Source organism: Pagrus pagrus, assembly GCF_965226575.1.
Source record: "Pagrus pagrus genome assembly, chromosome: 2".
NCBI classification, from domain to species: domain Eukaryota; kingdom Metazoa; phylum Chordata; class Actinopteri; order Spariformes; family Sparidae; genus Pagrus; species Pagrus pagrus.
In genome coordinates, this window is record NC_140186.1 from 6,960,607 (window position 1) to 6,974,864 (window position 14,258).

Sequence of the window (14,258 nt, forward strand, 5' to 3'; positions counted from 1 at the left end):
CTCTATTTTTTATTTATCAGCTTAAAAGCCTGCAACTCCCCTCCAGTTAGTAAGAACTGAAGAAGCCTCGTGGATGAGAGGTGAGGCGTCCTCAAAGAAACTGAAACAAATCCAGTTGCCTACGATAAAGCACCACACACAGAATGTATCAGCTTAGTTTACTGATTTTTCTAATATGGCATTCAATAGGTCAGGCTCAGAGTGAATTTTAAGACCGCGAGGGAAACTACTTAAAATTGTCTGTCGAACTTACAGAAATATGGATTTTTTTTCCCACAAAAAAAAGTTTTAATTTTTGATTAAAGATCTATGCTGTGCTCTTCTAAAGTAACTCTTCGAGGACGAACTGAAACAACCCCTGAAAACCTTGTGTTTGCTGACTTCCAGTGGTTTAACTTTCCGCCGTGCTGCAGTGACGAACAGGTGTATTCCTGGACCCATTGACATCACAGATAGGTGTGGTTACAGCTTGAACATAACACACTTCTGACCACGCCCATCAACGGTGCTGGGTGTGGTCAGCGGTGAAACTTTCAACCACAGGGGGCAGCAGAGCTCTGCTTTTTATCCCGGTGCTAAGTTACTCTTTAATAAGCTTATCATACTTCATGGCATTTCTTTCTCTAGAAGTCCTAAATGGACTCATAGTTGTGTGGTGGTATTTGTAATGTCTAAAATGTAATATTATACTGACTCTCTTCAAGGGTCAGGACAGATTATACAGCACAGACAAGCTGCACATTATTAGAGGGGAAACATTCCTCAGATGGTTGGCGGATCTGGCAACCTGGCAGCTTGGCATGTCCGTCTTCTCTCTCTATGTGTGTGTGTGTGTGTGTGTGTGTGTGTTGGCAGCACTACACACACTCCAATGTCACGGTCGTCTTCAACATCTGTCCGGTCGGAGGATTACCCGCCGAGCCTCCACACAGAGGAGCTCTGAGGAAAACTGCTGGTTTCATTTTCAGTAAATCCGAACACCTGTAATGTGCTGAGTTATCCAACACATTAGAAATGAAAAACATGCAATAACGATCATATTTTAATCCTCGTGTCATGAAAGTTTGGAGGGCGTCAGTGGCTGAGAGATACAGGCTCACATTAACCCAGTTTACCCTTTAAGAACAGCAGTTTTCGGTGGTGTTGATTCCTGTTAGGCCTTAAAAACACCAAAAGACAAGTGGTAAATTAAAGGAAATAAAATGTGAATGAATGCAGATCCTTTTTTCATAGTTTGAAGAGAACGCTGTATGTCTTTCAAGTCCTTTTGTTTTCGCAATAATCAAAACATTGCTAACCACGATGAATGAGTTCAGTCTTTACCCCCTCATGCTTCACATCTTTCAATAAGTTTCATATGAGCAAGTTTGCATGTTTTTTTTTTTGTTTTTTGGGGTTTTTTTTGTACCAATGCAGGAACAAGTGGTGCCAAGAAGAGCAGCTGTTGCTGTTCTTTGTGTCAGAAGAGTCTTCAAACTAATAGGAAATCAAATGTGTTAGTAATATTGTTCAGCTAAACAAGAAATATGTAACGTGGCAGCTGCCTCGAATTCAGTGCAAAGAAATCCTAACACACCACCATGTAATAAGGTACCTGCAGATACTGCCACAAACTTGAAATAGAAAGTGAGTGAATCCACTCAGCAGACTTTTATATAGTGCACGCTTTAAAACCTGACAAATCAAGGAAACAGATTACCTCAAAATGACCAAGTAAAGTAGATTAATAGCTTTAAGCTTTTACAACCTAAATGTATTAGTCTACTTTGCTTGGTAATTCTGAGGTTGTCGGTTTCCTTCCTGGCTTTTTAAGTTCATTTAAAGTTGACTTTAGTGAATTACAGTGCAGGTCAATAACGCAGGGACTTCTGGCTGTTCCAACAACTCAAGTGAAAAATGAAAACCCTTAATCTCAGAGAAGACACGTCTGAAGATGATGAATGAAGTCTGCTTGCTCTCTACCATGTGCGTGTTCATCCAGAGGCCTCGCTTGGTTAACTCCGCCCACACCCGAGCGCTCAAACCGGCCATTGGCTCAACCAGGCCCGGCCCTGCCCACTGGAGGAGTTTATAACTCCACTGAGATAAATCAGCAGGAGGTCATCCAGTGAAGGACACAGACTGAGCGGCTGTAGGTTGTGTGTCCACCGTGGAGATGTTGTAAACTGAAGACAACAGTCTCTCAGACCTCCCTCCGTCCATGAATGAAGCTGTAATAACACCACCCACTGCGTCACAATGTGGAAACCCGCCGGTGGATCGATAATCACCTTCAGCTCGGCCCCGCGCGCTGCCGCCGCCGCGGTCACCTGCCTGCTCGTGACCGGGATGCTCGTCGTCACCGTCGGTCACCCGAGCAGCGGAGCCCCGGCGGAGCCTCCGGTCGCAGCGCCGGGCGGAAAAGTTTTCTCGGCGTATTTCAAGAGACTGACCCGAGAGAGGAGAGCGATAAGCGGCCCCACGCGGAGAAGCGCTCCCGCCGGGCCGGTGGAGCATCTCTCCCCGGACGATCTGTTTATAGCGGTGAAAACCACCGGGAGATACCACCGACAGAGGCTGGATCTGCTGCTGGACACCTGGATCTCCAGGAGCATGCAACAGGTGAGCCAGAGGAGGGAAACTTATACTATGGGCCACACTTTGAGGGTTTTATACAGTTAAAATAACCTAGATGTGTGTTTTTAACTCGAGATGAATAAACAAGTTGACTTTTGTGGCTGTTAGAGCCTCGAGGAGACATAGATTACCTGCATGCTTCAGTAAAACCTTTCAGAAAGTGAATGATCAACAGCCTGTGTGTGATTTCATTCAGTGCAAATCCCAGTAATGCAACAGGAGAATAAACAGGCTGCCAGACTGTACTTTTAATGTGCTCATGTATCATTGAGATCTTGTGTTTGTGTGATGGGTCACATGGAGGGAGAAAAAAAAAACCCTTTCATGTCAGATCAGTGCTTATTCATTAAGATCAGAGCTCAGCTGTACATCATCTGGCCTCATGCAAAAGTGTGATCTCCTGTAAATATCAGGGGAAGTTGTGTATGTATAGTAAATATTTCCCCTCGTCTCCTCCTCCTCCTGCTGCTGCTGCAATTGCAATCAAGTTATAAACCCCCTCAAATGTGAGTGGTTTCCAGAAGAAGCTGCCTCTTTGATCCAGCCTGCCAGCGAATCATAAAACAGAGATAGAGGCCTTTGTAATGTATGAGAGGGAGATCTGAGGGCCGACGGGCCGACCACACTGCCGCTTGATGTGTTGACATAATACAGGCAGGGGACGTAAAGAGGAAACTCTATAGTGGATGAATGAACCCTGGATTTCCTCAAGTAGTCTCAGTAGTGAGATGCAGATGTGTTTCAAGCCTCCAATTACAACAAAACAGTTGTTCAGGCTGTCATCCGTGCACACAGCGAGAGACTCACTGTCGTCTGCATCATAAAAGACGTCAGGAAAACTGATTGGTCATGGCTGTGAAATAGTAGAGGAAGTTAGATTTCAGAGAGGCTTTGCAGTTTCAGGGACACAATTTGAGCTACTTGTGTTTTTCAGTCGACTTCTTCTTCTACTCCGCGGCAGTGCGAGTGAAATATTGTCACTGAAACACAACTCGGTGTATGTTACGGACAACTATAGTTGTTTTTGCACTGAAACTATTTCAACAGCCTGATTACTTTCGCTTTTGATACGGATATTTGTGTTTTACTCGAGTCCTTTAATAAGTGCTGGACTTTTCACATGTAGTTCGGCATTTTCTATCATACAGTTGTTTATTTCATGTAAGTAAATCATCTTAACGGGACTGTAACCAATGATTGTTTTCATTTTTCAAGAGCCAAGGTGCTGCGTTCAGCAGTCTTAAACCCAAAGATGTTCAGTTTACTTCAATGGAAGTGTAAGAAAACCAGAAAATACTAACATTTAAGTAGCAGGAAACTCACATTTTTGCTTGATAAATTACCAAAACAATACATTTTGTCACTTCAATTCTTCCTCTGCTACCATTTGCATTAGAGGACATCTTGTCCAAGTCATTAAACCAGCAGTCCTGTGATCTGGAGGAGTTAAGACATGACTTCTGGATCTGAAAGAAAGCTGTTGGGCTCGGGGGGGAGTTTCAGCTGTAAAGAGCCTCAGAGATAAATATTTGAGATCAAACGGTGCGAATAGACAGCTTTTTGGTCTGAATCACAGTGGTGAGTGAGTCAAAGATGAATCTGTTGCTATAAAACACATGGGACTGTGGTGAACTGCACCCAGCGGCTTCAAAGCTCGTAATCGAATGCAGACACGACTGTGGAACGTACAGCGGTCGTTGTGATTTCCATTTAAACCTCAGAGGACTCGTTCGAGCCTCGTCTCATGCTGCAGAGAGACTGTTGACATGTAAATAGAGCTTATGTAGAGGGATCAGCTGATGTGTGTGAGTGCGGGTATGACCTGGGATGCTTTCGAGGACACATTTCAGACTCAAGAGCAGAGTTAATTGGGGACGGGTGGTGCAACTGGGGACTAAAGCTGTGTCCATATTGGGAAAACGGATGATTTTTGGGTCAGTGGTTAACATTAGGGTCGGGTTAAGGTTAAGATTAGGGTAATGCTTCGTTTCCAAGTAGCTCTGTGCACATCTGTGAGTCAACAAGTGGATTCATTCCTACGGGAACCTCTGTTAACTCAGACATATGCCCAGGACAGGCGAAAAACGTTGGAACTCTACATATTACAGCTTTATTTACACATTAATATATTTAATTTTACATTTTAACATTTCAATTCTTTTTAGTGAAAAGCTCTATGGCATACTTCATCTTTTAAAGGTGCAGTATGAAATAATTTTAATTTAAGTCATTCGAAATCAATAAAATGTGAAAAAACGACAGTGTTGACGTTATGTCAAAGTCTTTGTTGTGTTTTGTGTTGCACAGATGTCTACTGAAGTTAGCATGCTAACCAGCTAGCAGTGTAATAACTGCAATGGTGCTCTGAGCTCCCAGTACATCAAACATCAAATCCAACATCAAATAAAACATATTCAAATCCGCTAGAACTGGATTTTTATTAGGATCTGCATGAAATTGAACCCATTCATAGATGCCAGCCATCTAAATACGGATGATTGTTCTCGTAACGTTAAAGAAAGTGAGAAAAACTTCCCGGATCCACACCGAAAGTTGACACGGTCTGTTCTGGGCCGAGACCCATCCTCCATCCAAGTTTCATGGAAATCTGTTTTTGTGTAATCCTGCTAACAAACCAACAAACTTTCAGAGGCGAACACATGACCTCCTCGGCATAGGTGATAGGAAGTTGTGATAAGATCCTCCCCCATGCGTTCCTATCTTTCCATAGAGAAATGCATTTCCTTGCGTTGAACCGTGGTGGCGTAAACTGTGCGGAAACAAGGCAATGCTATGTACTGTTGGTGTGTGTGTGTGTGTGTTTGTGTGTGTGTGTGACTGTGTGCGTGTGACGCATTCCTACATCTGCTCTCACGCTCAGGTGTGTGTAACTCTACCTGTTTCCCAGACACACCTCTATACTATAAGACTGCTGAGTAATGGAAACACAGCAGCGCACACGTTCTCACACACACATTCTCACAGCGTTACCTTCACAAGCACAGATGCCTTGGGAACTCTCCAGATTTCTCACGGGAAGCTAAAAATGTGTCTGATCACAAGAGTAAACACACACACACACACACACACACACTGCCTCTCACACACACACACACACACAGACAGACACCACTTTCTCCTGTCTCGGTTGTTGTTGTTTCCTGTGTTATAAAGCTCAACTCCTGGCGATCCACTGACCCACCAACCCCCTCAAAACCACATTTTCTCTCTTCACACTGACCCCTCCGCCCTCCTCCACCTCCTGCCTCCCCACCCAGCTTGGCCTGAGCACACACTGGTATGACACAGACACACACTCTAACAAGAAGCTGACTGCTCTCTGGAGGCTTAAAAAGGCTCAGAGTGGAAAAAAAAAAAGGAGACTGACAAAAACTCACAGCTGGCTGGACTCTCTCTCAGTCTCTCTTTCTTTTCTCTCTCTACCACCGGCAGTGATGTGATCGCACAGAACTTGGACCAGAGAGCTATTATTGAATTCGTGCTGCCGGGCAGGGAGGTTGCAAAGTGCACTCAGAAAGTGACGAGACACGTTTTGTGGTTTCTGTCCCTGAAAGCAAACTTATCTTTATTATTCGGGGTGTCAAGTCCTTAGCAGTCAGTTAACGTCCGACGGCTAAAATACACAAACATCAGCAGACTTTGGGATCTTCTTCTCTCAGAGTCTCTGCCAGGCCAGCCCTGCAGCAACCCAGTTAGTATTGATCTGTCGATTTGCAGAGTCATCTTGACATCTTCTATTGAAAAGTGAACATTTTATAGACTTCAGGGACACAAAGAGCCATTCTTTAACAACATTTAAATTGACAATTTCATTGTTAGGTACGTCTTAGCTAGACACTGAAATAAAGTCAGTGCTGTTGAAACACAGTTATGTTGTTTGCAACCAAGATGTCAAAACATTTACTTTACAACTAAATCTAGCCCAGTTTAAATTGGGGCACTTGAATGTTTAAGCCAGGTTGGAGCGTCGATCTATGGATGATGAAGTCAGCTAACTATTGGATAGATTGCCATGAAACTTTGTACACACACTCATGATCCACAGAAGAAGTTCTGGTCATCAGTCATCAGATCAAATTCCTGTTTTCCACTTCTGTGGTTTCTATCCAAATACCAGCAAAACCAATGACATTCTCACCAGTTTCAACTGTACACTATCCTTACACTTGTGTACTGTGTATAAAAAGTCCCAAAGTAAACGGCCTGAACTGAAAGCTGAGCTTCAGCCCGTTTAACCTCGTTGTCAGAGCTGAGACGGTATTTACAGCCCGCTCTGTGTGCACCCAGCGTGTGTGTTTACTTCCTGTGGAAAGTTGAGGGGTCTACACGGCTTCCTGAGTGCGCGGCGACCCTCGACCCTGTCACTCATCGCATAAACACTCATGTACACACAAACACGCACAGAGCTACAGCTGCTCTGCTGCTGATAGACAAGAGGCTAACCTTTGTCTTGGCGCCCATCCAACGTCAGCATTACTCGCTGCCGCAGTGTGTGTCAGCGTGTGTGTGTGTGTGTGTGTGTGTGTGTGTGTGTGTGTGTGTGTGTGTGTGTGTGTGTGTGTGTGTGTGTGTGTGTGTGTGTGTGTGTGTGTGTGTGTGTGTGTGTGTGTGACCGAGGAAACAGGTGGAGACTCACCTGAGATCGTTAACAATCGTCAGTGAACAATGACGGCGTAGTAGTAAGCGCTTCTGTGAGCTGGTGTTTGTGTTTCCCTGCTGGTCACTGCAGGCTGCTGGAAAAACATGAACTGTGTGTGTTTGCTTTCTTTTCCACAGACGTACGTGTTCACTGATGGAGAGGACGAGAAGTTGAGGAAAAGGATGGGTGAGCTGCGCACACACACACACACAGCAGTTTTGCTGAGTAGCAGCAGCGTTATCTGCAGTCTGTGAGCAGGAAAGCAGGAACACGGCTGCTGACTGGGCAATACTGTGTTTCCCTGAAGTGCAGGAAGTCACTTCGGTTTAATCAACAGGCCGCTCCTCATCTTACTCATGGAATTGTTTTACTTTCAATGAGGTATTCTTCTCACTATCGCACACGACGGTCAACTCACTGCAGAAGAATGCATAATGAGGATTTTTATTGGGTTGTTTTCGAGTTTCAAATGGGATAACAATTTTAAAAGGCTTCTCGCTTCCTAAGTGAACTTTTATTCAAAGTTACTTCATCAAGTAAACATCTTTCTTTGTTTCTTCCTCATTTAAAGTCTTTAACCGTTGCTGTGCCGGAGTTTTGTCATTGACTTGTGTTTGTCTGTTATGATCAGGAGCTCACCTGATCAACACCAACTGTTCGGCGGCCCACAATCGTCAGGCCCTCTCCTGTAAAATGGCTCTGGAGTATGACGCTTTCATAAAGTCTGGCAAGAAGTAAGACACGCTGCAAAACAAACACTTGTCGTAAACACACACGGAAAGCTTTTTCCTAACCCTCGGCGGCGTCTGTCGTAGGTGGTTCTGTCACGTTGATGACGATAACTACCTGAACGTCGGCTCCCTGCTGAAGCTCTTGTCTCAGTACAGCCACACGCAGGACGTCTACATCGGCCGGCCGAGCCTCGAGCGACCGATAGAGGCCACAGAGAGGCTCGGCACCACTGAGATGGTAGAGTTTTATTACTTTTTTTATATATAAACATTTCATAATAAACATGAAAATCTGTATTGATTTGTCCTTCATTGATCATTCATACATGATCACAGCTCCTTCATTAATGCTGTATGTGTGTGTGTGTGTGCAGAGGCAGGTGCGTTTCTGGTTCGCCACGGGAGGAGCTGGATTCTGTCTGAGCCGCGGCCTCGCCCTCAAGATGAAACCCTGGTCGAGGTGAGTCCTTCAATCCTTGATCAGTTATGAGAATTTCTTGGTGTTTTTGTCGGCTACATCATCAAACGTACGTTCTCCGGGTTCTCTCTCCGTCTAGCGACGGCACTTTCATGGCGACGGCCGAGCACATTCGCCTCCCTGACGACTGCACCGTCGGTTACATCGTGGAGGCGCTGCTCGGCGTGAGCCTCATCCGCTCAGCATTGTTCCACTCGCACCTGGAGAACCTGGGACTGGTGTCAGACATAAACAGCCAGGTACACACACACACACACACACACACACAGACACACTTACACAGACACTCATCTGCCGGCTGTCTAAACTATGTTTTGTTGTCCCACCATCAGGTGACGCTCAGCTACGGCACAGTGGAAAACAGCAGAAACACAGTCAACCTGAACGGAGCATTTTCAATAAATGAAGACCCGACAAGGTAAAATATCTGTCTTTGTATTAGTTTATGAAGATATGTGGGAAGGAACTAGGGATGGGAATTGATAAGACTTTATTCCACTGCCATCAGGGCTTCCTCAGCATTAACACAACTGTTTTATTATCCCTGATTCTGAACATTTAAAGCATATTTCTGTCTGAAATGAAGCCGCACTCTGGACCGTTCCCTCCTCTCCTCCATGACTCCTTTGTTGGATGAGTTTGAAGTCGCCGTTTGCAATACGCAACTGTCAGAAAAACCATCTGGGGCTACAACTTACAATCATTTTAATTCATGGTTAACTGATTAATTGTTTGCATATACATGGTGAGACAACATTCACCCTTTTACAAAACTCTGCACCATCAGCATGACGTTTAAGCTGCTATTTCAAGGTAAAATAGTTACATAATGTTGCTTTAATTAATCGGCTAAGAAAAAAAAGCTCACTCATCTCAACAATTAATTAATGCATTGTTTGGATTGAAAATAGATTAAACTTCAGTGCCTGTGTTCTTACGGATCTGATGCCCAGTCCAACACAAAGGTGGCCTTGTCTGTGAATATTTCCAGCAGTACATCACACAGAGGAACAACACTCATAAAAGCAAAAACAATACAAAGGATAAAACACAAAAGTCTTCCTGACATGAAGGGGATTTGTTTTGTATTCTCCCCTCCTTCCCTTCTTTCTTTTGCTTTTGCTTTGACCTCTCCTCGGTTATTGTATCATTGTGTATTGAATTGTCATTATTTCTGTGCCTTGTCAATAGACGCTGATGGGGGGGAGGGAGGGCTTGAAGTAATGAGAGAAATTCACCGACCCATTGACGGACGGGTTAATTGAAAAAGATTAAAAGTCTTTTCAAAAAATCGATGGTACATGCTGTATATTGTATTTGTGTCTGTTTCAGGAAAAGCTTCGGTTTTAAAACATGTGTACTACATCTCCCCTTTATGTAAGCGCTTCTCGTTGGGAATGTTTTACTACTATGACAAGTTTCCTGGCTTTGTTCATTGTGTGTATGTGTGTAAGCACTGGACTAATTGTATTCACGGTCTTATTTTGAAATCCCCAGTTGGCAGCTTCCAGGCATTGTGACACTCATTTCCGTCTCTTTCTCAGGTTCAGGTCGATCCATTGTCTGCTGTACCCAGACACTCCTTGGTGCCCCAGCCCCCGGCGTCTCTAACACCTAACTGGAGACACATTCAGACTGATGGAGGAGAAGAAGTTTTAATGTCTGCCTCAACTCAATTTTCTCTGTTGGAGACTGAGATTATCACAGACATCCAGGAGTCTTACTGTTGCACCCAAGTGCTGAAGAATCCCTGAAACATGTGGACATGAACAATTTCTTCACGTCCAACAGCACTCTGAGGAGTAGACTGACTTTTTAGGAAGAACTGCAGGGTTATGAGTTTGACACCTGAACACTGCCTAGGCCCAAACGTCCAACAAGAGAAGAAGACGAACTCCTCGGATGAATAAGAAATGGAGAGCCGACTTTGCTGTTCTTGGATTCTGAAGAAAAGAAAAATGCAACGTTTGACCTGAGGGGGGCACAAGACGAAAAGCAGTGTTGTTACCTAAATCAAAAAGGTTTATCCTCAGTAGTGGACATCTCGGCTCCAAACTGAGCCTGCCAGACCCGCCTTATCTTTCACACTCAGCTGTCCTCTATCATTTTTAGCTCTTTTGTTAGCATCAGGCTCAGCTGTGCTTTGAGCCCAACGTTATCCTCGGCTCAGAGACTAATTCTGCTCTGCTGCAGCTTGTTTCTTTTTTTATCTTCCGTCATGTTATCTCATATGAAAACATTGTATTCAACAGGGTGAAAGTAATTTTTCGTTTGGTTTTTGTAGCAACTAAACCAGTAAGGTATAACATGTTGCATCAGAGAGCTTTAGAGCTGTTGGAAGGCAGATTTTGTTACTGTTGGCTGTAGCGCTAAGCTAACAGTCTTAATATATGTATCACAGTCTTATAATATTCCATAAATCAGCATCGTAACCACTTTATTTGGAGGTAAAATTGAAATGAATGTTGGTCGTAATGCCATCGCACTGAAAAACTGCACATACAACTACGGTAAGCAAAGTAGGTCAAAGTTGAACGAGAAAATCGTCTCTAAACTAGCGTACTTTACAAACCGCTGCTCTTTAATGTAGCCTGTTATTCTTTTTCCTTACATTCTTGTACATTCTTGTGGCTTCTCTCCACTTTCTCAGCTGTGAAAGATGTAAATATGTTGTTTGGTTGCTCACGTGCGACCCTACACACTCCAGTGTTAAACAGTTTGGATTCAAAACATGAAGTAGTAACACAGAAATGCCGAAGGAACAATCATGTATAATTTTTTTCTTCTTCTTCGCATAATGAGGTGACCAACATCAGAGGGATTTTCATGGTTTTGCAGAATCCTGGCTTCTTATCTGAAGGTTTTATTTCGTCAGTGTTCAGTATTATCCTTTCTCTGAAGTATAAGAGCACTTTGTTGTGTTATTTCTGCTGTTTGCAACTCATCATATGACAAAAGGACATTTGAAAAAAAAAGTCAGACATTTTGGGAAATCCACTCATTTGTTTTCTTGACAGGAGTTGGATGTCGAGATTTATACCACTATCATGTTTTGTACGCTAAATATGAAGCTACCAGTTAGCTTAGCTAACCGGACACAGCTGCAAAAGTTGTTCTTTTTTCGAACATCAGTTTGTGTAAAGATATAATATGTTAACCAACGAGCTTTAGAGGTGCTCATACGCAGATTTGTTTACCCTCAGACAAAACCTTGCTAGCTAGCTGTTTTCTCCTGTCACCAGTCTTTTGACTTAGCTAAGCTAAGCTAAATAGCTGATGGTTCCAGCCATATATTTACGTACAGACGTGAGAGTGTTATCAATCTTTTCATCTAACTCTTGGCAAAACACCAAATAGGGTATTTCCTACGACACATTTTATATTCTGGACTCGTCCAGTGAGGCCTGTGTAGCAAAGTATTCTTCTAAAAAGCTGGATATCACCAGTCTTTATCCATTTCAATGGATGGATTATGTTTGTTAATGATTTAAAATGTTATACAGTAGCAGTATAACAAAGATGTCCCCTTTTTGAGGTTTTATTGACAAATGACTCATGTTGGGTCGTCTTCTATCTTTCTGTGTGTTGAAAGCAGTTGTTACAACTGAGTGAAAATTAAATTCTGTCCCTCGTTAAATGAATGTATATGATGAACCGTTGCTTCTGAAGCGGACATGCTCTCTCCAGTATCTGGACTGTATGTGGACATTATGGTTAGCCTAATAAAAACAGTTTTTGGTCAGACGCTTGAGTGTGAGATTGTGTTCTTTAACACTTTGAGGGTTTTAAATGGAGCTGTAATGGACACTGTTTCAACTTCTGACCTTGTTTATGAGCTGCTGGGTTTCCTGTCTGGGGACCAGTAACCCCATAGAAGTCCACTACACACACACACACACACACACACACACACACACACACACACACACACATACACACACACAGAGAGAGAAACAAGAGTCCTAGAGAGATAAAGGCAACGCATTAGTGGACTGCAGAGAGATGTCAGACTGTGTGGACCGTGGGGAGCACTTAGACAAACAGGTTGAAAATGCTCCCGATGAGATGGTGACACCTGCTGGCTGCAAATGTTCCTGCATAGTGCCAAAACTAGTGTGGAAACTGGCCCACTGCTGCTCGCCATGCCCTACTCAAAATTAGTTAGGGATATTGTTTACCAGTGAAAGACTTAGAACCCTTTTATAGTATTTCTCAGATGTTTGTAAAGGTCCTTGAACTGTGTAAACCAAGGACAAAGAAGGAAATAAGCCGATACTTTAAGTATATTAGAATATTTTCAGTAAAATAAACAAAAAACTTGAGGTGGCAAGGGCTTCTAAAAATGAGCTTCAATTTCCGCACTTCCATTTCTCTTTTTAGTTTTCACTTTCAACAATAAACCTACATTAAATGGGTCAAAGTAGTCCTCTAAATGTAGACTGTGAATTGCTTAACCACCTGCCCCCCTTTTTGCTAATGCTTCTGAATATCAAAAGTAGGTTGCCACCACCAAAAATAGCTTGACAGGTATGATTACCCCTGTGAAAAGCTTCATATGCTGACTCATGGTACACGGGAAAAACAGAATATAAAGAGTTGCAGTTGCCGAACATTTTCTTTGTGCGAGTTTCTAGACAGCTGCTGTGATACATGATTGTCTCAGTCAGTCAGTCAGTCACATTTTGTTGCCTTTAAACAGCATAAAACATGTGCTGCCTGAGGGGCAGACAATGTTGTTTTGACAGCTACATCAGTGAAACATTCTGTCACACTAATATGTCGCAAATTTTGTAATTTTCCTCCCAAACTGTCAGTTGGCAGCACAATTTTAAGAGTACTAGTAGTGATGTCTAGAAGCCGACAGTGTAACATTGGTGGACCCTTTCAAACTCAACAGTTTCTAGAATTGGCAACATCACCTGCAAGCTTTCCTTTATGGAAATTACATCTTTAAAGTTCTGGTGTTGGTCTTACATTTCACAAATCCACCACAACTGTCTTACAAATGTTTGCACACAACTCAACCCCAATGCACCACACTTCATTCATATTACATTTTCAGCTTTCTTGCCTTCCTAAGTGTGGTGCCCAAGGTCTTTTTCCAGTTTTCTTAAACTTATATTTTATTATATTCTTTTCTATGGGGACCAAAACTGAAATTTAATGGTTGGGTAAAAACAAATTGTATTGTATTGGAAAAGAATGTCACTCTGCCTGCCGTGCCTCAAATTATAAATATGCAACACCTGGATTCACATGTTCGTTGCAACACTGATCCTGATTAGATCCATTTCTGATGCTCAAACATCTGGAATAAAAAGTCTGAAACTCTTTCCTTCAGATTATAGAAGTCGCTGTATGGTTAGTCCATGAATGATGTACTTGCACTGAATGACCACAAGGCTGTGACAAAGTCGAGACAAGCTTGTGAAGTCCAGTCTAGATTGATGATGTAATGCAAATTGCTTATTCAACACTGTACTTTATATTAATTAGGATATCTTTCTACTTAAGTAATGGATTTGAGTACGTTTACCAGAAAGCATTTATTTTGTTTTACAGTTTCTCAGAGCTGAGATGTTGAAGCTCTGACAGATTCAGTTATTGCTTCATGATCTATGAAGTGACAGTGCAGACATAAAGTGTGTATCCGTTAAAACATTTACGTGCACTAAGCCCTGATAAGACATTGCCAGTTACGTCAAGGAAAATATTATGAAACAGACACATTGCTCCATTTGTTTCATTCATTCACATGAAAAAAGAACCCCCA

At 42.8% G+C, this 14,258-nt stretch overlaps 1 protein-coding gene across 1 annotated transcript; it reads left to right on the plus strand.

Annotated features, from left to right (window-relative positions):
• The first annotated feature begins 2,110 nt into the window (after positions 1–2,110).
• Positions 2,111–12,229, plus strand: LOC311270128 (beta-1,3-N-acetylglucosaminyltransferase lunatic fringe-like). Its single transcript, XM_084374835.1, has 8 exons — positions 2,111–2,601; positions 7,414–7,462; positions 7,908–8,010; positions 8,092–8,245; positions 8,382–8,467; positions 8,565–8,724; positions 8,818–8,903; positions 10,030–12,229. The coding sequence occupies exons 1-8, from the start codon at positions 2,239–2,241 to the stop codon at positions 10,094–10,096; spliced, it is 1,068 nt and encodes a 355-aa protein (XP_084230961.1). The 5' UTR covers positions 2,111–2,238; the 3' UTR covers positions 10,097–12,229.
• The last annotated feature ends 2,029 nt before the right edge of the window (positions 12,230–14,258 follow it).